General features: G+C 46.5%; 2 protein-coding genes and 1 long non-coding RNA gene across 7 annotated transcripts in view; 1 reads left to right on the forward strand and 2 right to left on the reverse strand.

Moving 5' to 3' along the window:
* ACAP3 (ArfGAP with coiled-coil, ankyrin repeat and PH domains 3) overlaps positions 1 to 17,579 on the forward strand; it is a 158,671-nt gene extending 141,092 nt beyond the window's left edge. For 3 of the 5 annotated variants that reach the window (XM_081201469.1, XM_081201471.1, XM_081201473.1), the window contains one exon: positions 16,207 to 17,579. In XM_081201469.1, the coding sequence (XP_081057595.1) occupies positions 16,207 to 16,313 (107 nt within the window). In that variant the 3' untranslated portion in view covers positions 16,314 to 17,579. The remainder of the gene's footprint in view (positions 1 to 16,206) is intronic. The other 2 variants (XM_081201470.1, XM_081201474.1) reach the window with 2 other exon arrangements.
* LOC308591191 overlaps positions 45 to 22,931 on the reverse strand; it is a 228,674-nt gene continuing 205,787 nt past the window's right edge. The window contains exon 2 of the long non-coding RNA XR_014010043.1: positions 45 to 2,664. This is a non-coding gene — a long non-coding RNA (uncharacterized lncRNA). The remainder of the gene's footprint in view (positions 2,665 to 22,931) is intronic.
* Positions 18,425 to 22,809, reverse strand: LOC308591140 (phospholipase A2 homolog otoconin-22-like). The gene is made up of 4 exons (XM_081201761.1): positions 22,720 to 22,809; positions 21,237 to 21,381; positions 19,445 to 19,551; positions 18,425 to 19,320 (listed from the first exon to the last, which is right to left on the reverse strand). The coding sequence occupies exons 1-4, from the start codon at positions 22,757 to 22,759 to the stop codon at positions 19,175 to 19,177; spliced, it is 438 nt and encodes a 145-aa protein (XP_081057887.1). The 5' UTR covers positions 22,760 to 22,809; the 3' UTR covers positions 18,425 to 19,174.

Below are 22,931 nucleotides of genomic sequence, written 5' to 3' on the forward strand. Positions count from 1 at the left end.
GGCTGTACCACTCCTGATGGGGGCTCATGTAATGGAATTTTTCTCCATATCAAAACAAATGCCCTGCACAAGGAAGACTAGCATGTCGGTGTGATTTCTAGCCCAACCTTCTTCCTGATGTGCTAACTCTCTGTGTACAGGGTGACTATTATTATTATTTTGTAAAGTGTGCCTCAATTTATTTATTTTTAAATGGCCCACAAGGTGTGTAACCTTCCTGAAGGTCATGGAGTAGAGAAAAAACAGACAGCTAACTTTGTACCCATTGTTGTGAATAGAGGAGTAACAACCCCCACCACGATTTCTCTTGAAATAGTACATCTGTCTTCACCTTTCGAATATTACATCTGTCCTCACCTGTAGACTTGCCAAAAGTGGTGAGGCTTGGAAGAAGATGCTCATCGCCGGCGATGAGTTTTTGATTTTTGATTTTTTTTAGGAAGACAAAAACACACACACACACCCAGGGAGAATTGTAAAGTCACTCCTAGCTAGCCTTCTGAGGCAACAATTAACTGGAGCACATAAGGGGGTGGGTGGGTTTATATTCCTAAATCATGATGGATTTCCTACTTAACAATTCCAGAGAAAGAGGATTTCTCCTTTGCATGCTCGCCCTTACAAAGACTGTGATCCTTCCTCTCCCTGGTGCATGTCCGCAGAGGGCTCAGCAATTCCAGATTTCTTGGATTCTGGGATACGGGGTGTTCGGGATGGGGTGGGGCAGGGTGGGGTGTGGTGGGGAGGGTTAGGTTATTTATTATGCTTTTTTCTGGAGCAGGACCTGTTCTTACTCTCCCGAGTAACTCTTGGGGTTGTTTTTTTTTTAAGGTCTCTGTCAGGAGACAGACCGGGATTTTACTTTAGACTTAGGAGTAGGATAACTTCTCTTGACGATCATGTGTAAAATATGAAGCAGTGGCTGGCCCAGGCACTGCCTTGGGGCGGTAGGGGGAGTTGTCCTCCCCAAAGCGAAAGAATCCTACAATGTTCCCAGTGTCATTACCTCCTGTTCAAGGGTTAGGTGGCTTGCGGATGAGCGAGCAAATTTTGCTGGTCGTCTCTCTCTCCACCCTCTCCACTGGTGCATCAGATATGTCTCCCATCCCATCTCCTGCCTCGATTGCCCTCCTCCCTGCCAATCTCATATACACCTGCTTAAGGAGCTGAGGCAGATGATTTTAGCATCTGCTAACACTTCCCCAATGATCTCTACTGAGGTACCAGTCTCTTGGGGTGGTGCAAAAGGCTACAGATGCATGCAATTCTCACTCGAGAGTTTTGGGGAAGGTTTGGGGCAGGGGAGGCGAAAGTGTGAGCTTTAAGCCTGGAGTGAGGGGAGAGAAATTCCAATGGATTTTGTGCTGAAAGGCGACTCTTACCTAAATTTGAACCGAAACACAGCCGTGCTTTGAAATTTGCACTTCTACAAATTTGGCATGGCAGTTTCCCACAGTGCATACATGAGGTGGAACTGCATGCAAGGAGAAAATCACTCTTAAAGGCTGGCAATTTTTCATTGGGGCTTTAAAAAAACAGGGAGGGTAAGTACGTGTTCCCAGTTTTTCCACCAGGCCTGGCCATTCCGGAGATATTCTGTTGCCTTCCAGTCACAAGGGCTGATGTTCAAACACCAAGCTTGCACCCAAATCCTCTCACACAAGCCCTAAAGCCACATGGGTTCCTGGTTGCCAATTGCTCTCTGCGATTCTGTCCCCTACCGCCTAACCTAGGAAGCTGCTTTGTACTGCATCAGACTGGCAAAGACTCTCTGGGGTTTCAGAAAGGGCTCCCTTTCACCTTAAATAATAATAAAAATAATTTATTTATGCCCCGCCCATCTGAATAGGTTTCCCCAGCCGCTCTGGGCGCCCTTCACCATAATAAAAACACAGCGTAACGTCAAATATTAATAATTTCCCAATACAGGACTGCCTTCTGATTTCTTTGGAAAGTTGTGCAGTTGTTTAACATCTGATGGGAGGGCGTTCCACAGGGCAGGCACCACTATCGAGAAGGCCCTCTGCCTGGTTCCCTGTAACTTCACTTCTCGCCCTTCACTCCTCCTTTACCTGCAGATGGCAGGGATTGAACCTGGGACCTCATGCACACAAGGCAGATTCTGTGCGACTGAGCCACAGCCCTTCCCCTAGGACAGGGGAACATAGGAATAACATAGCCAGATGCATTGACGCTGAGCTGCAGCCCTTCCTCTCTGACAGCCATGTGACTCTCCCTGAAGCCCCACCCTCTTCCTCATGCCCCAGACCTCAGCACAACATTCCTGCTCAGATCAGCCCCACGGTTCTCCTGCCTTTTGCCTCGCCTTCTGTGACCTCAGGTCAGCCTGGGGGATGCAGTTAATCTGCTTAGCTGCCTCTCTCTGCCGTGACGCAACCCCTGGTGACTGATGTGATGAAGAACACATCAAATACTCTCTCTTTTTCTCTTTCCTTCTTTCTTCCCCCCAACCTCCTCCTCAAGCCAGCTCCCTCTGCTGAATCACGCATCCCACAATATTGACTCAGATGCTGTGCTTGCAATGCACTTCTCTGAGCAACCTCTGAGTAAAACCTATAGTAATGGGCACATGGGAATTAGGGAGCCCATTCTTCTCATTTTCTTACCCGTTCCTCCCCCAGTAGAAATGAGTCGTTCTCATTTCTGGCAGAAAGAGCTGTTCAACAGTGGAATTGGCTCCCTCGGAAGGTGGCAGACTCTCATTCCTTGGAGGTTTGCAAACAGGAGTTAAGTGACCGTCCGTCAGGGATTCTTTCAATATGATTCCTACATTGCAGGGGCTGGACTAGATGACTCGTTGGGTCCCTTCCAGCTCTATAGTTCTGTGATTCCCTCACGCCTCTTAAAGGAATACAGTGGTGCCTCGCAAGACAAAATTAATTCATTCCACGAGTTTTTTCGTCTAGCGAATTTTTCGTCTTGCGAAGCACGGTGTTGGAAAAGTTTTGGAAAAGCTTCAAAAATCACCAAAAACCTCAAAAAAGGCTACCACACCGCATTCTATGAGTTGCTCCTCGAAGTCAAGTCGCAACTGTATTAACGGTGTTAAGAAAAAGGAAACAAACTTGCAAAAAACGCAAGACGTTTTCGTCTTGCGAAGCAAGCCCATAGGGGAATTCGTCTTGCGAAGCAGCTCAAAAACCGCAAAACCCTTTCGTCTAGCGAGTTTTTCGTCTTGTGAGGCATTCGTCTTGCGGGGCACCACTGTAGTGAATTCCACCCTTCTCTTCTGCATCTTGGTAGAAGCAGGGAAGCCAACATGCCCTGAACCTTATCAGCCAATCATTTTTAGATCCCATCTTTGCACTCAGAAATTCACGTCTGCATACCTTGGGATTGAAAAATAATAATAAATTTTATTTATACCCCTCCCTCCCTGGCAGGAGCCGGGCTCAGGGTGGCTAACACCAGTAAAATTACAGTAAAAACATAATGGGGGGGGGGGACCCAATTTAAAATACAGGTTAAAATGTAATTTAAAATGCAGCCTCATTTTAAAAGTAGGCCATAAATCAAAACCATAAGGGGAGGGAAACATAAGGGTCAGACTGAGTCCAAACCAAAGGCTAGGCAGAACAGCTCTTGAGTAAGTCATCCTGTTCTTATCACCACAACTACCCTGAGAGGGAGGTTAAGCCAAGATAACATACAGTCAGTCACAAAAAATTTGCCCCTGAGCTTTATGGCTGGAGCAGGGGTCAAACCCCAAATTCACATTATACCACCCGACGGTGGTGACCACCAACTTGGATGGCTGTCAAAGACAGATTTGTGGAGAGCACGGCTATCACCGGCTACTGGCTATAATGGCTATGTTGAACCTCCATTGTTGAAGACAGTATACCTGCGCATAATGCCAGTTGCTGGAATCTTAGGTGCGGAAAGTGTTGTTGCACTCAGATCCTGCTTGGCATCTGGTTGGCCACTGTGAGAACAGGATACTGGATTAGATGGGCCCCTGGTCTTCTTAGGTCTTTATCTACCACACTGCTGCCCCCAACTATTAGATCAGAAACGAAAAGAACTCTGTGGACATTACAGTAGTTCAAAAGAATTTGTCTAAGTCATCCAGGCTGGTGGCCATCACTGCTTCTTGTGGGAGCGAACCACATTGAAAGTCCCCCAGAAACATCTGTCCGTCTCAATTAATTTCATGATTGCATGAGCTGCCCCAGGAAAGGTGTGTGTCAGCTATCGTCAGACCTTTTCAGACCTGCATTTACGCCAAACATGCATTCGGGAAATCATTTCTCATATAACCATTTATTTGTATGGAGGTGGTACTTGTTGCGACAACTTGGGACGGGAGGGAAATTCTGTTTTGCTCGTGTTTGAAGCCAGTCCTACCTGATTCCCCCACTTTCCAAAACAATATGCAAACTGAAACGCAGCCATTGAAATCTGTGCTTTTGCAATGCAGTTCCCCAACCATGTAATGTGTACTCCCCCCATCCCAAAAATGCATATACAGTACTTAAGGGTGCTTAATAATGCACACGTTAGTGATAACTTACCCCCCCAAAATGCATTCTGTTTGGGAAAATTGCTTTGCAAAAACGTGCATATTAGGCGAGGTGGTGTTTTATCTCTTTGGAATGCATTAGTATACCTACAATTTTTCACCCTGAAAAACTGCACACTGAAATAATGATAGATTTTCACGAGGACCGTTTTCTTTCATTGCAAACTGATGTGGAAATGTGGAGAACGTGGCTGAAAGCTTGGGAAATGGAGAGAAACTGAAAGTGACAAATTCACCCCTCCTTAGCTGCAGAACACCATGACCCATGGAGGCTCCCCAACCCACCCATTGAAGATCAGTGGAGTACAGTTCCCCCCCCCTCCCTGCCACCAGCCCTCTAGGCTGCTGTCATGTTTTTAAAATGTGGAAAGTGTACAGGGATGGTGCAGACAAGGAAGCCACGGTTTAAATCCTGAGGTAGTGGCGGTCGTAGGGGCTTGCAAAGGGGGTTGCATGTCTGACAAGGTGTTTTATCTATTTATGATACATTAGTACCTACATTTAAGATTCAATGTATAAAATCAGCTATGTGCACTTTTCCTACTTAGCAGTATTGGGTTCTTTATTTTTTTTAAAAAAGATGTTAATGTTCTTTTTGTTATGGAATACTGTGCTGTCTTTTTAAAATGGGTGACATTGTTTAAGTATTTAATTTATTACTGAGGAAGCCCCCAAGGGCGTGTGCAATTACTTTCTCCCTCCCCCCCCCACCTTCATTCAATACAGTTCGGCTGTATTTCAACGTCAGATTTTTCATTTCTTTTGTACAGTTGCTAGGGAGTTGTTGTTTTTTTAAAAAAAAGAAAATCCAGCAAATTTGCCTCTCCACACCCCCTGCTCAGATCGCTTTCTATCGACCCTTTTTGCTTTGTTTTTGGAAGATAGCTCACAAAGTATCAGAAGCCTGATAGTTTTCGAACACATCTAAAGCAAGTTTCTGGGCTGGATCTGGACAAAGGTTGCAATTCTAGACTCGCTTGCCTGGGAGTGAGCTCCATTTAACATAGTGGGCCTTACTTCTGCGTTAGCATGCATAGGATTGCAGTTGTAAGTTAGTTGAAGTTTGTTCTCATTGAAAGCAATGGGGCTTGAGCCATTACAGCTAAGTTGCCCCATTTGATTTCAGTGGCATCTGAGCTCAACTCGTTTAGTCTGAATCCGGCACTCTTATATGCTTACATTGAACTTTCACAAATTTCTTCCATTGGTTGATGGGGATTCTGGAACAGCATGGACGGGACGTGTGTGTTTGGAACTGTGTTTGGAACTGGAAGAGAGGGACGTTAGGGGGAAATGTACATAATTCCAGGTTACTTTGCAACAAAGAACTACGGTAGGTATAACATTGCAAGGTTTGGCTTGTATGGCCTTTCCCTTCCAATATGGAAATATTTTTATTGTATTCTCTATAACCCTATTTGAAATGCATCAGATCTCCTTCTCTCCCCACTCTTTTGAAGTGTTGAATTGCACACTGGATTACAAAATCCAGTTGCAGCTGCAAAGTTGCCTTTGTGAAGAAAGTAGCACCTTTTCCCACTCAAAGCAAAACTCTCCTTCAGAGCCACATTCCCTCCCCAGCTGACTATTGTTCCCTGGGAGAGGGTGGAAATAAGGCAGAGAGGCAGAGAGTGCATCAGCACTGTAATATTGCATCAATTTAATTCCTCTTTAATGGTCCTGGCTTCCTGCAAAGACTCCTGGGAAGTGAGTAGAGATGAGGGAGAAATTATGTTCAGCTCATGCTTGAATACGAAACCCCCCATTTCACACATACCAAAACAATGGGCCAACCTAAACGCAGCTATCCTTTGCGATTCACACTTCTCTGAATCTTGTGGTGCTGTTCTCCGACGAAAAAATGTGAATATTAGGAGAAAGTGTGCTAAAAATGCATCAACGAAAATAAAATACAAAAATGCATTATATATTAGGAAAAATCACATACAAAAAGTGTGTCTGTCAGGAGAAATTTGCCCTAAAATGCGGGCAAATTTTCGGGAGGGTTATTTTTTAAAAAATAATAATGCAAACTGATGAGCAAACTGAATTTAAGATGGGGAAAATGAGAAAGAGAGAGAAGCCATCCATCCCTAGAAGCGAGCTTTAGGGAAGGATGCTAAGGTTTCTCCATTAGAGGCCTTCTTCCTTTCCTTAGAGAACTACAACTCCCAGGATTCTTTGCAGTCTGTCACGTGACTGTTATGGCATGCTGCACATTTCTCTATGTTGTTTCCCCGGTGTCGGCATTTGCCACCTGGGTTCACTATTAGAGGGGCTGACTTATTGGGCAAATGAGACCAGTAGTTGATATTAAGGTGGAAGACAAGAATTCCAAACAAGGAGTGGGCAGGGGAAAGAGACCAAAATGGAGCGTCGTTGCTGCCGTCCAAAGGCAAATTGGATTTCTGGTTAGCAGTTGCTTAGCTTGGCAGCTGCCAATGTACCCTCCAGATGTGGACTACAACTCCCATCCTTGACCCCTACCCATGATCAGTGGGGGCTGGTGAGAGTGGTAGCCCACCACATCTAGATAAGTCCTTGCTGGCGAACACTCATGACAAACGCGTGTGGCTTGGCGTTCAGTGGATGGCGTGCAGAGGCGTTTGGAGTAGCTGGGGAAAAGGTGTGTACTGTGAGCTGGGGAAAAGATTTGTGGAGCGTTGCGGGGAAAGGAGAAGCACAAATATTGGAAGAGAACGTAAAATACTGAGTGCTGCTTCCTTAGGAATGTGATGTACTGATGGGCCAGGAGAGCCCTTTTAGGGTATAAGAGGTCCCCCACAGCTCCCAGTGGAGTAACTCCAACTACTGTAACGTTCCGGCGAACGTTATTTTCCACTCGAAATATGTGTGTTTACCACATGGGGGTGCTCTTTGACAACCACTAGCAATGGAAGAACTAGACGGTTAGAAAGCTCAGAGTCACTGGCAAGGAAAGAACGTCAATTCCCCCTAGCACAGCCCAGAATGTTCACCTTCACAATGCAAACTGCCAGTCATTGGAAGCTGCAAAGCTATAGGCATATCGCATATGCCCACAAGAATCCTGGGAACTGTAGTTTGTTAAGGATGCTGAGAGTTGTTAGGAGACACACACTCCTCCAGTGCAGACCCCCCCCATCTGTTGACCTTATATGACCCTGGTCTTTCTAGGACTCCATATACACCCAGAAAGCACACAGGGTGCTTCTGTGCAATGCTGGACCCCTCCTTCCTCCAGAAGAAACTTTTGTATTATAAAATTAGGACCCATATTCAAATCAAGACATCAGGGGCTTTGATCACTCTCTATTTAAACAGCATTGGAGAAGGTTGACGTCGCTGTTGCTTTGCTGTGCCAGGTCTGAGCCGTGTGATCAGCAAAATCATGTGATGGCATCCATCTTGGATCTCACCATTTCAGAGATGCGGGTGGGGGAGGTGAGATCTGCAAAACCTTTCACTCTGTATTGCATTTGGAGAACTATGGCATGCGGGGGGCTGGGGGAGGCCACACTCTATCCTGTTTATTTATCTGTTCTTTGTGCATGGGAGAGGCTATATGGGGAGCATTCAAAATGTTGTTCCCGCCCCACCCGCCCAGTCTTAAAGTGGTATAGTCCAGGAGGAACACTACCACATGGTTTTGCTGAGAACAGCTTGAAGTTGCTGGTTGAGGCTCTAATATCAACAGGAAATGATGGGGGTAGGGGGAGAGGAAATAGTCATCTAGGACATGAAACACTCTGTAAATAACGTTCCAGCACATTAACCGTTCCTCTTACCACTTCAACTTGCTTTTCAGTACAATCTTTGTAACACTGGCTTGTTTGTTTGTTTTTTAATTAAAAAAAAATTACCTCTTCCTGTTTTTTCTCACTTTTGCCTGCTCGGCCTCGACTGAGTCTACCTATGGAAAAATCCAAACACTTCTGTATGTTATTTATCTTTGTATGGTTTTAACCAGGAAAGGGGAGAAAAAAACATCAACACACACACGCACACACAACTGAGAATACCCCACAGAAATTCTGCTGCTCTGGTGTCTTATTGACCCCCTCTCCCCCCCCCTTCCTTCTCCCGTCTCTTGAAACACTGTTAATAAAAATCTAGAGTAAAATCTTTTACCTCTTCTTCCTTCGCCTCTTGTTATTTATGTTGTCTTGCTTCTGTTTTCTATATTAACTCTATGAGCTTTGGGACCCCCACTCCCTAAAAAATCTAGGGCAATATATTCACACACAAACACAACCCCTTGCTACTCTTTAAAGGGACCTCTGACCATTAGGTCCAGTCGTGGCCGACTCTGGGGTTGTGGCGTTCATCTCGCTTTATTGGCTGAGGGAGCCGACGTACAGCTTCCAGGTCGTGTGGCCAGCATGACGAAGCCGCTTCTGGTGAACCAGAGCAGCGCACGGAAATGCCGTTTACCTTCCCGCCGGAGCAGTACTTATTTATCTACTTGCACTTTGAAGTACTTTCGAACTGCTAGGTTGGCAGGGGCAGGGACCGAACAATGGAAGCTCATCCCATCGCGGGGATTCGAACCGCCAACCTTCTGATCGGCAAGTCCTAGACTCTGTGGTTTAACCCACAGCGCCACCCGCGTCCCACTCTTTAAGTGGGTGCTACTCTTTAAGTCGGTGGTAAAGATTACCCCCTTGAATTAGCCCCATTAGTGTTGAGTTCACGTCACCTGCCTCCCTCTCCTTGTTAATTTAGGATGGTCCATGGGGTCAACATAACAATCATAAGAACACAGAAAGCTGCCTTATACTGAATCAGATCATTGGTCTGCCTACAGTGACTAGCAATGGCTCCTCAGGGTTTCAGGCAAGGAACAGTCCCAGCCCTGATTGAAGATGCCATTGGGAGTTGAACCTGGGTTCTTCTGCATGCGAAGCAAGATGCTGTACCACTGAGCTAAAACATAACGAAATGAGTTTCATTATGGATAAATGGGTTAAGTTCTGCATTTAAAAAGGTAAAGGGACCCCTGACCATTAGGTCTAGTCGTGACTGACTCTGGGGTTGCGGCGCTCATCTCGCTTTATTGGCCGAGGGAGCCAGCGTACAGCTTCCGGGTCATGTGGCCAGCATGACAAAGCCGCTTCTGGCGAACCAGAGCAGCACACGGAAACGCCATTTACCTTCCCGCCAGAGCGGTACCTATTTATCTACTTGCACTTTGACGTGCTTTCGAACTGCTAGGTTGGCAGGAAGTTCTGCATTTAGGGAGGAGGGAAATCAGATGCACAAATATAGGATGAACGATGCCTGGCTTAGCAGCAGCTCATGTGAAAATTAATTAAGCCAGGGACGGAGAACCAGTAGCCCTGCAAACATTGCTGGACTTGCCCCAGCCAGCATAGCCAAGAGTCAAGGGTGATGGGTGTTGTATTTCCACAACACCCAGAGGGCAATAGTTCCCCATCTGTTCTCTATATATTTTGGACTACAGCTCCCATCAACCCAGGTAGCATAGCCAACGGTTAGCGGGGCTAGGAGAACACGTGGAAGGCCACAGGTTCCTCATCCCTGATCTAGTGGTTTTTAGTAGACCACACATTAGACTTCAGTCACAATTGTTGACACTACTCCGAATCAACCAAAGTATAGAGCAGGCATAGGCAAACTCGGCCCTCCAGATGTTTTGGGACTACAACCCCCATCATCCCTGACCACTGGTCCTGTTATCTAGGGATGATGGGAGTTGTAGTCCGAAAACATCTGGAGGGCCGAGTTTGCCTATGCCTGGTATAGAGTTATAGCCAACTAAGTCCTATTCAGAGAAGATTAATGTCCATTCAAATTAATGGACTGAAGTCATGGACACTCATTTCAATGAGTCTTCTCTGAGGTGGGTAGCAACTAAGTGTTACTCAGAGTAGATCCACAGAAATTAATGAAGACAATAAATTACGTATATTAATTTCAGTGGGTCTTCTGTGAGTAAAACTTAGTTGACTATCACCCACCATGTCCATATCATAAGAAGCAATTGAATCATCCTGTTTGGTCAGAATAAGATGTCCCCTTCTGGTCTTTTCAGTTTAAGGAGGCTATTGACAAGCTAAGAATGTGAGCAGGGCAACAAATAGTGACTGGGGCTGATGGGGTTTGTAGTCCCCAACATCGGCATTGGCTGCCCCTATTCTACACTTGATCAGCAGCAGTTTATTGGAGTTTCAGGCAGAGGGCATTCCCAGCCCCACCAGGAGATGTCAGGGATTGAACCTGAGACTTCATGCAAAGCAGATGTGCTACCAATGAACTACTGCCCATCCCTTGAGACTTGGGGTCATAGGAAGCTACCTCATACTGTGAGTCAGACCACCACCCCATCTTGTTGAATGGCAGCAGCTCACCAGGGTTTCAGACACAGAACATTCACAGCGCTACCTGGAGATACAAGGGATCAAACTTGGGACTTTCTGCATGCAAAGCTGAGCTTCTGCACCTTCTGCCACTGAGCTACAGCTCCTTCTTATGTCATGTTGGCTCCCAATGTTCAGATTTAGGAACCCAAATCATGTGTTCAGGGGCTTAGATCAGAGACTAGATTTGTTAGCTTGTGTCAACCTAGTGGCATAACAACTGCAGTTCACTCCTCCTTCAGCAGTTCCATTAATTCTAACTCACTATGGAGTACAAGGGCTGTCCAAAATGTTTTTTTTTTTAAAAAAAATGTTTTTCTCTGCATTTTTCGTCCAAACCAAAGGACTGCAGGGTTGGCATTATTCTGTTGCTTTTGGAAGGAAAATACATAATCAAAACTTGGCTGTAACTGTTTGATGGGGATGGGGAATCTGATTCATTTTGCATCTGAAGGTCAGCACACCGGATTTGCACTTTCGCAAACAATACGTGAACCAGAACACAACCAACCTTCAAAATTTGCTTGTCTCTGAATTTTGCAATGTAGTTCTTCAGCCAAGTACTGTGTATACAAAGGCATACACTAAGGTAAAGTGTGCATTGAAAGAAACCATATATAGTAGTAAAAACAGTTGATGAAAGTGCATCACATTAGAGGAAGCTGTTTTGCAAAAATGTGTATGTTTTGCAAAATTGCACACAAAAATATGTGTATTATGAGACGTTCGCACAAAAATGCTTACAAATTTCCATGAAGACATTTTGTAACGAAACACCAATGACACACCAATGTAGAAATATGAATAACTGAACTTGGAAACATGAGACGCAGAGAGAAACCCAAAAGGATAGATTTGCCAATTCCTGCCAGTTGCTCTTGTTGGGCTGATACCCACTGTCCACCAGAATTTTTGCACAGGTGTGCTTGAACGTGGCAAGGGAAAATTATTGGCTACAGATAGCCATGTGTGCATGTATTATTTATTATCCAGTTGATGTCTTTGTAGGGTACGATCAGGATACAAAGTGCTTTGCAGGGTAACAAGGCAGACTCTTGCATCACAGAGCTTACAGTTCTAGTTTTGGCAGAAGCAGAGTAATGATGCTATAGGTACTCGTAATTACCAGGTTCAGAGCAAAACTTCAGTGCATTCGTAATGCTTACTAGTATGCTGAATCTGGCACAATTCTTCTCTGGCTCAGTTTGCATTCCTGAGAAATAGCATTTCAGGAGCCAGGGGCCCTGGGAAACAATGTTCCCACGGCACCTGAGCCCATAGAAACTCAGATATTCAAGGGGGAAAACCACATGCCTCAGATTCTCTGGCAGCTGGGATATGAATATTGCAGTGATACCAACATCAGGGAGGGAGGGAGAGAAGCCTAATGACTGGCTTTGTAGAGGGTTACACATCTGACACAATTCTTCTCCAGCTTGGCTTGCGTTCCTGGGAAACAGCATTTCTGGAGCCAGGTGCCCTGGGAAATGTAATGGTCCCAAGACACCCGAGCCTATAGGAATTCAGATGTCTTGGGTCCTTGGGCATCTGGGATGTGAATATTCCAGAGCTTCCAGCTCCAGGGAGGAAAGGAGAGAAATCTAAAGGCTGACACTTTAAACTTGGGTTATAAACCCACAGCACAGAAAATTGACCAGTTGGTAAATGTTGGCCTATAGTTTGGAGAGGAGCCTGGATGTGATCTGCTTCAACCAGGAGCTTCCAGTTCTCTGCACATTTGGGCTGGCTTTTTGACATCAATTTCTGTCGCCAGAAGATCTCCCTCCCTGTGTTCTTCCAAGCAGTTTCCTAGAAAAACGGAGAGTGGGTCAAAGGCTGGCATCTTGCTGAAAATAACACCCTGGAAGAATCTTTGAAAAGTACATACCAAGTTTATCCACTGGGTGATCAGTTGTGTGCTCAGTAGCCCTGAGAGAATCAGAACGTGAGGAAACACAACAAAACCAAACCCTCCATCATTTCCCAAGCTAAAGCCTCCATTTTCTCCTGCTGCTTATTGAACGGCAGGAAGTTTTGGGAGGAAGGCAACTTTTGGCCGTAGAACAACACTGATAGGCTTGCCATACGTCCAGGAAAACCTGGCCATGGAGGCCAACATGCCCATCTGGGCAGATTTTTACATTTTAAAGGAAATGTCTGGGTTTGGGGGCGGGCTTGGGCTTGGGCTCAGGCTGCTCTGCACACCATGGCCGCTGCCAGCCCGAGCTGGGAAAAGAGGCGCCTCTTTTCCCAGCTTGGGCTGGCTGCTTTTCAGGCTGCCCCCAAAGGGTACCCTAGCCTAGGCCAGAATCTCAGAAGATGCCCCAGAAGATGCTCTAAATCAGTGCACAGCTGGATCACATGTAGGATAACCATGCACAGTTTCTAATGCAGGTAGAGACTGCAGGGATCAGCTTTGGTTCAATTCAAATTTCAAGGCAAACCTACCTAACTCATACCACCCAACACGCAAGCCAGAACACAGCTGTCCTTTGAAATCTGCACTCTCCCCAAATTTTATACTCTAATTTTATTGGCTTCTTTTATCCCATTTATATCCCACACTTCTATCCCACTCCTTGGTTTATCCTCACAACAGCCCTGTGAGGTCGTTCGGCCAAGATATAGTGATTGCTCCAAGGTCACTTGGTGGGACTTCATGAAGATTTGAACCCTGGTCTCCAGGGTTTTAGTCTGACACTCTAACCACTACACCACACAAGCAGAGGCCCCTGTCTGTCCACTATGGAAATACTGGTATAGATGACCTTTGAGCTGATCGAGTGGTGTGTGGTCCGTGTACCTTACCGCACATGTGATGTGACAGCTCAATCATATACACCATCAAGGAGACCAAGGGGTGATCTGATCATCTGACCCAATTTACACTTTGCAGAGCAAAGCACAGCTATCCTTTGACGTTCCCTGATTCCCCTGGATTTTCTGCTTCAGTTTGGCAACCAAATGATGTGAACAAAAATGTGTATATTTGGCAGGTGGAGATGGGAATGTGCATGAAAATGCACACATTTGTGAAGATGAGATATGAAAACGAATCGTATTCGGGAAATCGGCTTGCAAAAATGCGTGCGTCAGGCAAAATTGCAAAAAAAGGGAATAAAAGAAAAGAAGTCCTGGCCACAAGGGGAGCATAAAGCCATCAGGGCTCCAGATGAATCCCAAATGAATATATGATTTGTACCAAATTGACAGAGAGAGAGAGGAGAAAAAAAACTTGCCCTCTTAAGTGGTAGTAAAAAGAAAGGCACAGGGTCATATTCGTTTCCATTTCCCCCCTTTCATTCTAGAGCAAATGCACACCCATAATTACCATTTAAATGTTCACTAAGCTTCTGGCCAGAAATACAGGAATGTCCTTAAGGGTGTACGTGCAGCAAGACAGATCCTGAAACTGATTTCTTTTTTTCTTTCTTTCTTTGTCTGCATCCTGGTATATTCCATGCATTTCTTTTTGCATTTATATAAGTATCATGTATGCACCCCCCCACAGACAATGTACTGTCCTTTCCCCCCTTTATACCAGTAGTATCCTTTGTTTTTAATACAGGTGGCCACCATCTTGCACATGTCCAACTGATGTGTGACCGCCCATGTGTGGGTCCTTTTGGACCTGGAAGGGGGCAGAATGGGACAGGGCAGAACAGGGTATAACGGGGCAGGGCAGGGTGAGCTTATGTATGCTCCACAGGTGCAGATGGGGGCCAGGAATGGAGCCCCCCCTGCAAAAGCGCCACCTTGTAATTATTTGGAAATCTGCAGCCATCATATTTTCATTGTATCACTCCCTCTATTTCCGATGTTCAGCGCTGAGTGCCGTTGCTTACGTACCACCCACATACAAGGGTAAAGTATCAGTGCAATTGCAGGGACCCCTAAGTCAGGGGTGGGGGGCTGCTTTCCACCTGTATAGGGAAGCTTTTTAACGTTTGATGTTTTAGAATATGATGGAAGCCGTCCAGAATGGCGGGGTACGAATAATGAAATTATTATTATTAGCCACATTACCCTCTGGGCAATCTTTTGAGGGCCACATGCCAGGGGTGGGAGGGGTCAGAGACAAAAATGGGTGGAGCAGCGCAGCTAAAGGTTACCTCTGTACTTCAGGCTTGTTGCTACACACACGGACACAACACTTTTTATTCTCCATTCAGGCAAGAAAGGGGCATTGTCTACACACACCAGCTGGACATCAATACAGATGTACTGTACCTTGGAAGTCGAACGGAATCCGTTCCGGAAGTCTGTTCCAAAACGTTCAAGAACCAAGGCGCAACTTCCGATTGGCTGCAGGAAGCTCCTGCAGCCAATCGGAAGCCATGGAAATCACGTTGGACATTCGGGTTCCAAAGAATGTTCAAAAACTGGAACAATCGCTTCTGGTTCTCGGGAGCCAAAACGTTCGACTCCCAAGGCGTTTGAAAAGCAAGGTACGACTGTATTTGCAGTGTGAAGCAGGAACAGACAGCATTTGCTCTCTGTGCTGGATGTTCTCCAACCCAGCCCTAAGGAAAAGGTGGTTAACCTGTGGCCCTCCTGATGCTGCTGAAACTACAGTGCCCGTTGACCGCAGACAGCAAGTTCAAGGAAGAGGGGAGTTTTAGTTCAACAACATCTGGAGGGCCGCAGCTTAGCTGCTCCTGCCCCAGGGGGAGGAGGAGTCCCCAAATACCTCAGTGAGCATCTAATGTTATTCAACAGTTGGAGGAAAAGCTGAAAATGGAATAGAATGGAGTATCCCAAAATGGGGATGGAATGGAGTATCCTGAAAGGGGCATGGCTGGTGGCCTTGAGCCCTGAACAGGAACATTCTAATGTGCCACAACACTTTGTTCCCATTCTCACTTGTCGTGTAAAATGCTTGCCATTTTCTTTTCAAAAATGTAATGGAAGAAACGTTTTGGAAAATGTTGGGCCGATAAGCCTTTAGAGAAAGCACATTAAAGACACACGGCTTTCCTCAAAGGTTATTGGGAGCTGTAGTTTGAGGGAGCTGGGAATGGTATTTTTCTAGAAAAAGAGGTGCCAGAACTCACCACAAACGCCTCCCTCGTTCTCTTAGAATAGCAATGGCGCCCACCTGAGAGGAGCCACCTGAGAGTACCAGTCAGTTCCACCTGGATAAAACAAGCCCTGGTTCGCAGGATTCTTTGGAGGCAGCCATGTGCCTTAAATGTGTGGAAGTCAGCGCTGTCAGCATCTTTCCTTGTCTCCCTGTTAACGCTGATTTCGCTGAAGAGAAAGGGCGGTCAGCTCATCCTCGGTATCTATATCTGTCTTCTACAGGAGACGCCACCTATCTCGACATCTTTCGCGAGTTTTCTCACATGGCATCCAACAACCCAGAAAAGCTCAACCGCCGCAGCCTGTACTTCAGCCACTCCTACAGATAGCCCTCAAAGCCACACAGACATCATCTGAGAACGCTGGTTCCTTCCAACTCCAGAGGGAGAGTCGAGATTATGTGCCGCGAAAGAAGCCGGAGGGACAGAGGCGGCCAGTGGCTGAATCGGGTCCATCCAGAACGGGAGCAGTTTGACCCAATGTCTCTGGTCACCCCACACAGCTTTGCGTTGATCGCTACATCTCCCCATGGTCACCACCCCACAACCAAATGGCTTTCCCCCTACATCCCCTTCCCCCCAAAAAACTTCTGAAGAGGATATACACAGACCTACGAGTAACTAGCCCATGTTTACAGCCTGAAATGGAGAGAGAAACCTATTTCTTTTTAAAGCAGGGATCGAGAACTTGTAGATATTTCGGACCTCGCTGGACTCCAGCTCCCATCAGCCAATAAATAGTCCAGGATGATGTGAACAATGTCTGAAAGGCCACAGCTTCCTCATCCGTGTTCTAAAATGGAAGTGGTGAATTTGCGGCCTTCACGTTATTGGTGGGTTGCAACTCCCGTCATCCCTGATCAACTGCTTGTGCTGAGGCTGATGGGAGTTGTAGTCCATCAACATCAGGCAGGCCATGGGTTGCTCTTCTATGTCCTGCTTCTGCCCCACTGTTGCCCTGGAGGTTTGATCTCACTAGCCTCAAGTGACTTGGCAAACTGGTTTTTACAGCCTTGGAGCAGGATGGAAAGTATCAATTTTGTTCAATGGGAAGATTAGATTGCTCCATAGCATCATTCAGGAGCATGGCGGAGAACTAAAAATGAGCAGGCTTCCTGGCTCACTACCAACTGCAGTCAATCCACCACAGTCCCCCCCCCCCAATATATTTCATAAAATCACAGAATTATAGTGCTGGAAAGGACCCCATTCCCACTCCTGCCATTACTTGCCATTTTCCTTACCCTTTCTGTGATTTCCCTTGCCTTAAGGCCTAAAACAAGTTCCCTGTTCCTGATTTTAAAGCATGGCTTCTTCTTGTTGTTATTTCAAAAATCATGTTCTGTTGTTTTCATAGATAACGGACTTGTCAGAGAGCCTGTACTGGTACAGCCTCTGCCGCCCAAACTGCCTCTTGTTGAGCGTGTACAGAAATTTGTGTTTATATGCTGGAAATGTAATATATCTCTGGGCAAAAAAGAAACATATTTTTAAAAAAATGCTTGTGGCGGGAGCGAAGGGGTATGAATTGCAAGGGAGGGAAGTCCAGACAGGAGGGACGGACGGACCTTATTTACAAGATTATAAATAAAGACGGGTGACATTTTTTCTCCCGGGACATTAGGCATGACTTCCTTGTCAGTTTCTCGGATCTAGACCTCTTTGAACCAGGTGAGAAAATTATGTCATGGACCTTGCTATAAAGTGATATTTATTGGGTACACGTTTATAGCTTTGGGGCCAGCTGCCAAATCAGATATAGTAGTTGGTTCCTGAGAAATGACAAAGTAGAGCCAAGGTATTTATATGCATAGAAAGAAATATGCACACAGTCTGCAGTAGGATCAGGCGGTGACTTATCGGACCTCCAGTTAGCTGTGTCATTGCGGCTTTCTGGGAGGTAAAGAGGGAGGCATGAGGTCAGCATGGTGCAAACGCAACACCAATTGACCCTATCAGGTCCTCCCACTAGCGCAACTGCACCTCCGCAACATTGCACTCCAACATTGCAGTTAAGACTGCACCGCTCCCCCCAAATAATCAGCCATGACTCTGCTGCTCAGAGGTCAGGGGAACGTTGCTGCCCCACCGTGCTGTCTGCGTGGAACGCCCCAAGTTCGATCCCTGACATCTCCTGGTAGGGTTGGGAATGAAAAACCCTTCGAAAACAAAAACCCACCATACTCCACCACAATTGTTCACTCCAAACCTCAGCTCTCCACAGGCCTCAAATGTCATTGCAAAAGCTTCCGCGACTGTGCTTGCAAAGGCTCGTGGGATTTCTAGACGCTATTTTTGCACCATTTTCGCCATTTGCGTACTCTTTTAGGGCAGTTTCCCTCCCTTTCTGTGCCTCATCCGGGTTCACTGTGATGCGCGTGCGCACAGTTGCGGGTCCCTCGGAGCTGCCTGCACTCTGCTCCCAATTCCACACAGGCAAACAACATGGAGATACCGATAATATTTTATTTGACTCAAATGCATATCATTACTATTGCCATTTTGAAAGGGTTTTATGACATCCAATCAGCAAAATGGTCCGCGTTTCCACTTGGTAGGTAAATTCTTGGGGGGAAAGCAGGGATGCAATTCTTGTGCAAGAAGAAAAACACCCTAAGATATGAGGCACACTATCCGTCATGATTAAGCACCCAGGCTATGAGACAAGTCAAGCAAAACAGAAAACAAAAGCAGCCTGAGGGGTAGCCTCTTCAATGGAGTACAGGGGGAGATATTGTGTCCAGTGCTGGTCCTACTCAGAGCAGACCTATTGAAAACAATGTACATGGCTAATTTACATTTGCTCGTTTCAGTGGGTCTACTCCAAATACAACCCAATGGGTTTACCCTGGGTTGTACCCAATGTCTGTCCTACTCAGAATAGACCCATTGAAGTTTACTGGGCATGACTATCCTAGATCCATTAATTTCAGTGGGTCTGCTCTGAGTAGGTCTTAGATACAACCCACGAACCTTCGCTTCAAATAAAATAGAGGGAACATAAATGGCAACTTAATTTCTAAATGCTTCTCCTGCTTTCAGTTAACCTAACAGAACACTAAGAACCCCAAAATAATAATATATGCTGAGCCCCCCCCTTATAATAATCAGGCAGGCTGGACTCCCCCCTGAATCAACCCCCCCCCCTACATGGGATATCCTATGGTTCTGCTTCCCGTTAAAAATGCAACTCAACAAAATGGCCGCTGTGCCCTGCAGTTGTTTGCTGGGTGATTCTTGAACTGGAGATTATAGGCAAAGAGATGCTTCCGGAAGCAGCTGGCCGCTTTTTGGTCACATTCGCACACGAGCTTCTCGCACCGGTCCCGCGACTTGACTGCAGAGAGGAGAAAAGTGGTAACCTCAGCATCAGTTTCCGCAAAGAGGGGTGCTTTGAAACGGGGGAACGGAAATAGAAAAGATTTGAACCAGCTCTCTGGCTTGACGCCGGACCAACTCACCGCATTTAATTTTATCCCTCTGGGCATAGAACCTGTACGAGAGGGTGCTTGGGCTGCAACCGAACATCTCGGCCTTGTTGTAGCAGCAGTCGTGGCTGTGGCAGCACCTGTGTGTGAGGTGAAAACGAGAGAGCAAGGAATTGCTATGAATCAGGCCCATTCTGGTGCCATCTTAGTTTTTTCAGAACTCAACATTCTGGAACACTGTGGGTTGTTGTTGTTAAAGTGCATCTGATACTTTAAAACGGTAACTGCCATGTACCGTATTTTTTGCTCTATAAGACTCACTTTTTCCCTCCTAAAAAGTAAGGGGAAATGTGTGTGCGTCTTATGGAGCGAATGCAGGCTGCGCAGCTATCCCAGAAGCCAGAACAGCAAGAGGGATCGCTGCTTTCACTGTGCAACGATCCCTCTTGCTGTTCTGGCTTCTGGGATTCAGAATTTTTTTTTCTTGTTTTCCTTCTCCAAAAACTAGGTGCGTGTTATAGTCAGGTACGTCTTATAGAGCAAAAAATACGGTAATTTTCTTTTGCCCACAATGGGCTTTGTTTGGAAAAACTAAGATGGCGGCCACAACCGTGGTCTCCGGTGGCCCATGAGATTTCCCCAGCATGCACAGCATGTTTCTGATGACAGCATATTCAAGCAGAAGTCTCCCTCAGCCCTACCTGAAGATGCCAGGGATCAATCCTGGTACCTTCTGTGTGCAAAGCAGATGCTCTACCACTGAAAGTGTCTGTGGTATAACCCTACTGGGACCTGGTTCATATCATAACACAGGTGGAGGCGGTTTATTTGAATTATCCTCCACATGAAACAAGCTCCTTGTCTGTAGAAAGCAAGCATCTCAGAGAGGCTAGGCAAGACACTTCCTCCCAGATATGCTAGTTTGGTGCATGCAGGGATTCCATGTACCGTATTTTTCGCTCTATAACACGCACCCGACCATAACACGCACGTAGTTTTTAGAGGAGGAAAATCCGTAGGCATGCCACCCGTAGGCATTCCCTCCATAACACGCACAGACATTTCCCCTTACTTTCTAGGAGGAAAAAAGTGAGTGTTATGGTGCAAAAAATGCGGTATTTCTTTGTATGGGAGAGGCACGCAAATATGGAGATCCCCCATCCCTGTTCTTGAGACTCCCATTGTTGGACATTTTCCATATCTGCTATTGGGTCCCTGGAGCACAGAGTCACATGAAGTGGCAACCAACCTTGCAGGATTTAACAGGATTTATTTGAAATGCATATGCAGGACAAAGGTACAGAGCGATAAATTCGCAATCTGCACACCCCAGTCAGGGTGCGCCCACTTTTTATACCCCTTAGAATGCATAGACACGTGTTCACATGTAAAACATGTGATTTACACTACTAGTAATAAGATATAGCTTTGTTTCTTGTGTTACCCTCCTCCTTGTCAGTTCGCCTCCTTTTCAGCCCCCCCCCCCAAATCTGGGGTTACAATAACACTCATTCAATCTTGCTTATTATCTCTACCTGCCTAAGCCAGACATTCCAGAGAGAGAGGCCCATTTTCACTGTAACTTCTAAGCAAGAAGAAAAAGCCTTGTTCTCCTGGCTGGTGTAAAAACCTCCCTCCCCCCTTTAAGGAAGGGGTTTGGGCATAACATATGAGAGAGGAGAAAATGCCTCAAACAGTTTTTGGGATCATATAGAGAACAATACTCTAATGGCCCTTCACCATGACTTGTAAAACCCCTGAACTGTAAGAGAATGATGATAGTCCAAGAGGTGAGCAATGCCTGGTAATCTCAGGTGAGCCTCACCTGTCGATGGCGTCCACGGGGAAGCCTTGAGTCCCTGCCCCACAGTGACACCCATAGTTGGTGAAGTTGGCTAGGGTGAAGGTGACGGTGCTCATCTGGATCATCTCATTAAACTGGGAGGCAAGGCCGGTCACCAGAGCGGCTCCTGAAAGAGCAACAGAGTCTTGTTTGGAGGGAAGAGCAAAGAGACAGGGAGCAGGGGGTACGGATTGAAAAAGCAAGGGAGTTGAGGTGGAAAAGCACTGTTTGTGGTGGGAATAGCAGTTGAGGTCTCAAGCCTTCCTGAGGGGTGGGGATACCTTTTCCCCTGCTGCCTCATTCCCTCAGAGGTAAACCGTTCTCAGCCACTTGCTGGCAGTAAAGGTAAAGGGACCCCTGACTGTTAAGTCCAGTCACAGACGACTCTGAGGTTGCGGCGCTCATCTTGCTTTACTGGCTGAGGGAGCCGGCATACAGCTCCCGGGTCATGTGGCCGGCATGACTAAGCCGCTTCTGGCGAACCAGAGCAGCACACGGAAACGCCGTTTACCTTCCCACCGGAGTGGTACCTATTTATCTACTTGCACTTTGATGTGCTTTTGAACTGCTAGGTTGGCAGGAGCAGGGACCGAGCAATGGGAGCTCACCCTGTTGCGGGGATTCGAACTGCCGACCTTCTGATCTGCAAGCCCTAGGCTCTGTGGTTTAGAGGTAAACCGTTCTCAGCCACTTGCTGGCAGTAGGTAGGGCCAAAGCCACCTCCTTTTCCTTCTTCCCTCTGCCATCCCCTTCCTTTCCCTCCCTCTCTCTCTCCCTCCCCCCATCTTTCTCTCTGCTACCCCATTTCATTCTTTTTCACAGCGTCCTTCTATCTCTCTTTCTGCCACCCCTTTCTCTCCTTTCTTTCCACCTCTCTTTCTACCATTCTGACACCTCCTTTCTCTCTCCCCACACTGATTTAAATTAGGCTGAGGATCACAGGTAGTCAGTCCTAAGGCTGCTGGTTGCCCAGTCCTGGACTGAGAGGTTGAGCCTGTGAAAGTACTGGGAATTAGATCAAGCGCACCGTGGCATGAGCAGTCAAGGCGTTTGGACTGGTGAGCCTGCCTGGAGGGCAGAAGTAAACTGGTGGCAAAAGAAGATGACTTTAAACCCCTGCCTAGGGGTATTAGCCATGACTGTGAAAGGAACACAAAGATTCAGTGGCAGTATATCCCTGAATACCAATTGCCAGATTTTTCTTTTCTTCCTCTTCCCACATTTGGCTGCAAAATGCACTGCCCTCAGGCTGGTTTCTTGATGGCAATGCCATGAAGCCAAATCAGAGTGAGGGCAGTCTGAGGGCTTGTGGGGGAGGGGAGGTGCTTGCCATGACTTGCCACCATTGCAGGGACCACGGTGGAAGCAAAGAGACCCCATCCCAGAGACCCCTCTTCCGGACAACAACAACAGTTCTGGAAAGAACTCTCAGCTCTACTGAACTATAGCAGAAAAGTAGACTTACCACAAGCCAGAACCAGTAGGAAGATTGTAACGTTCTTCATGGATGCAGCTGAACGGAAGCAAGCCAAAGAGAGCCTTGTTTCACTGTCAAAAGAAGGGCTCTGTGCAATCGCTTGGGTGTCTGTGTCAGTTTATATAAGCAAGACCAACCAGATATTTTGGGACAAATGATGTCCCCATCACCTCCGCCCCCAGTCCTGGCTCATAATAATT

This window comes from Podarcis bocagei, assembly GCF_964188305.1.
Source record: "Podarcis bocagei genome assembly, chromosome: 7".
Classification (NCBI taxonomy): domain Eukaryota; kingdom Metazoa; phylum Chordata; class Lepidosauria; order Squamata; family Lacertidae; genus Podarcis; species Podarcis bocagei.

Coding starts and splice junctions, on each gene's coding strand:
- LOC308591140 (XM_081201761.1), bottom strand. CDS start 22,759: ATGAAGAACGTTACAATCTTCCTACTGGTTCTGGCTTGTG. Junction 19,552..21,236: donor CCCGTGGACGCCATCGACAG/GTGAGGCTCACC, acceptor CCTCACACACAG/GTGCTGCCACAGCCACGACT. Junction 19,321..19,444: donor GAGGGATAAAATTAAATGCG/GTGAGTTGGTCC, acceptor TCCTCTCTGCAG/TCAAGTCGCGGGACCGGTGC.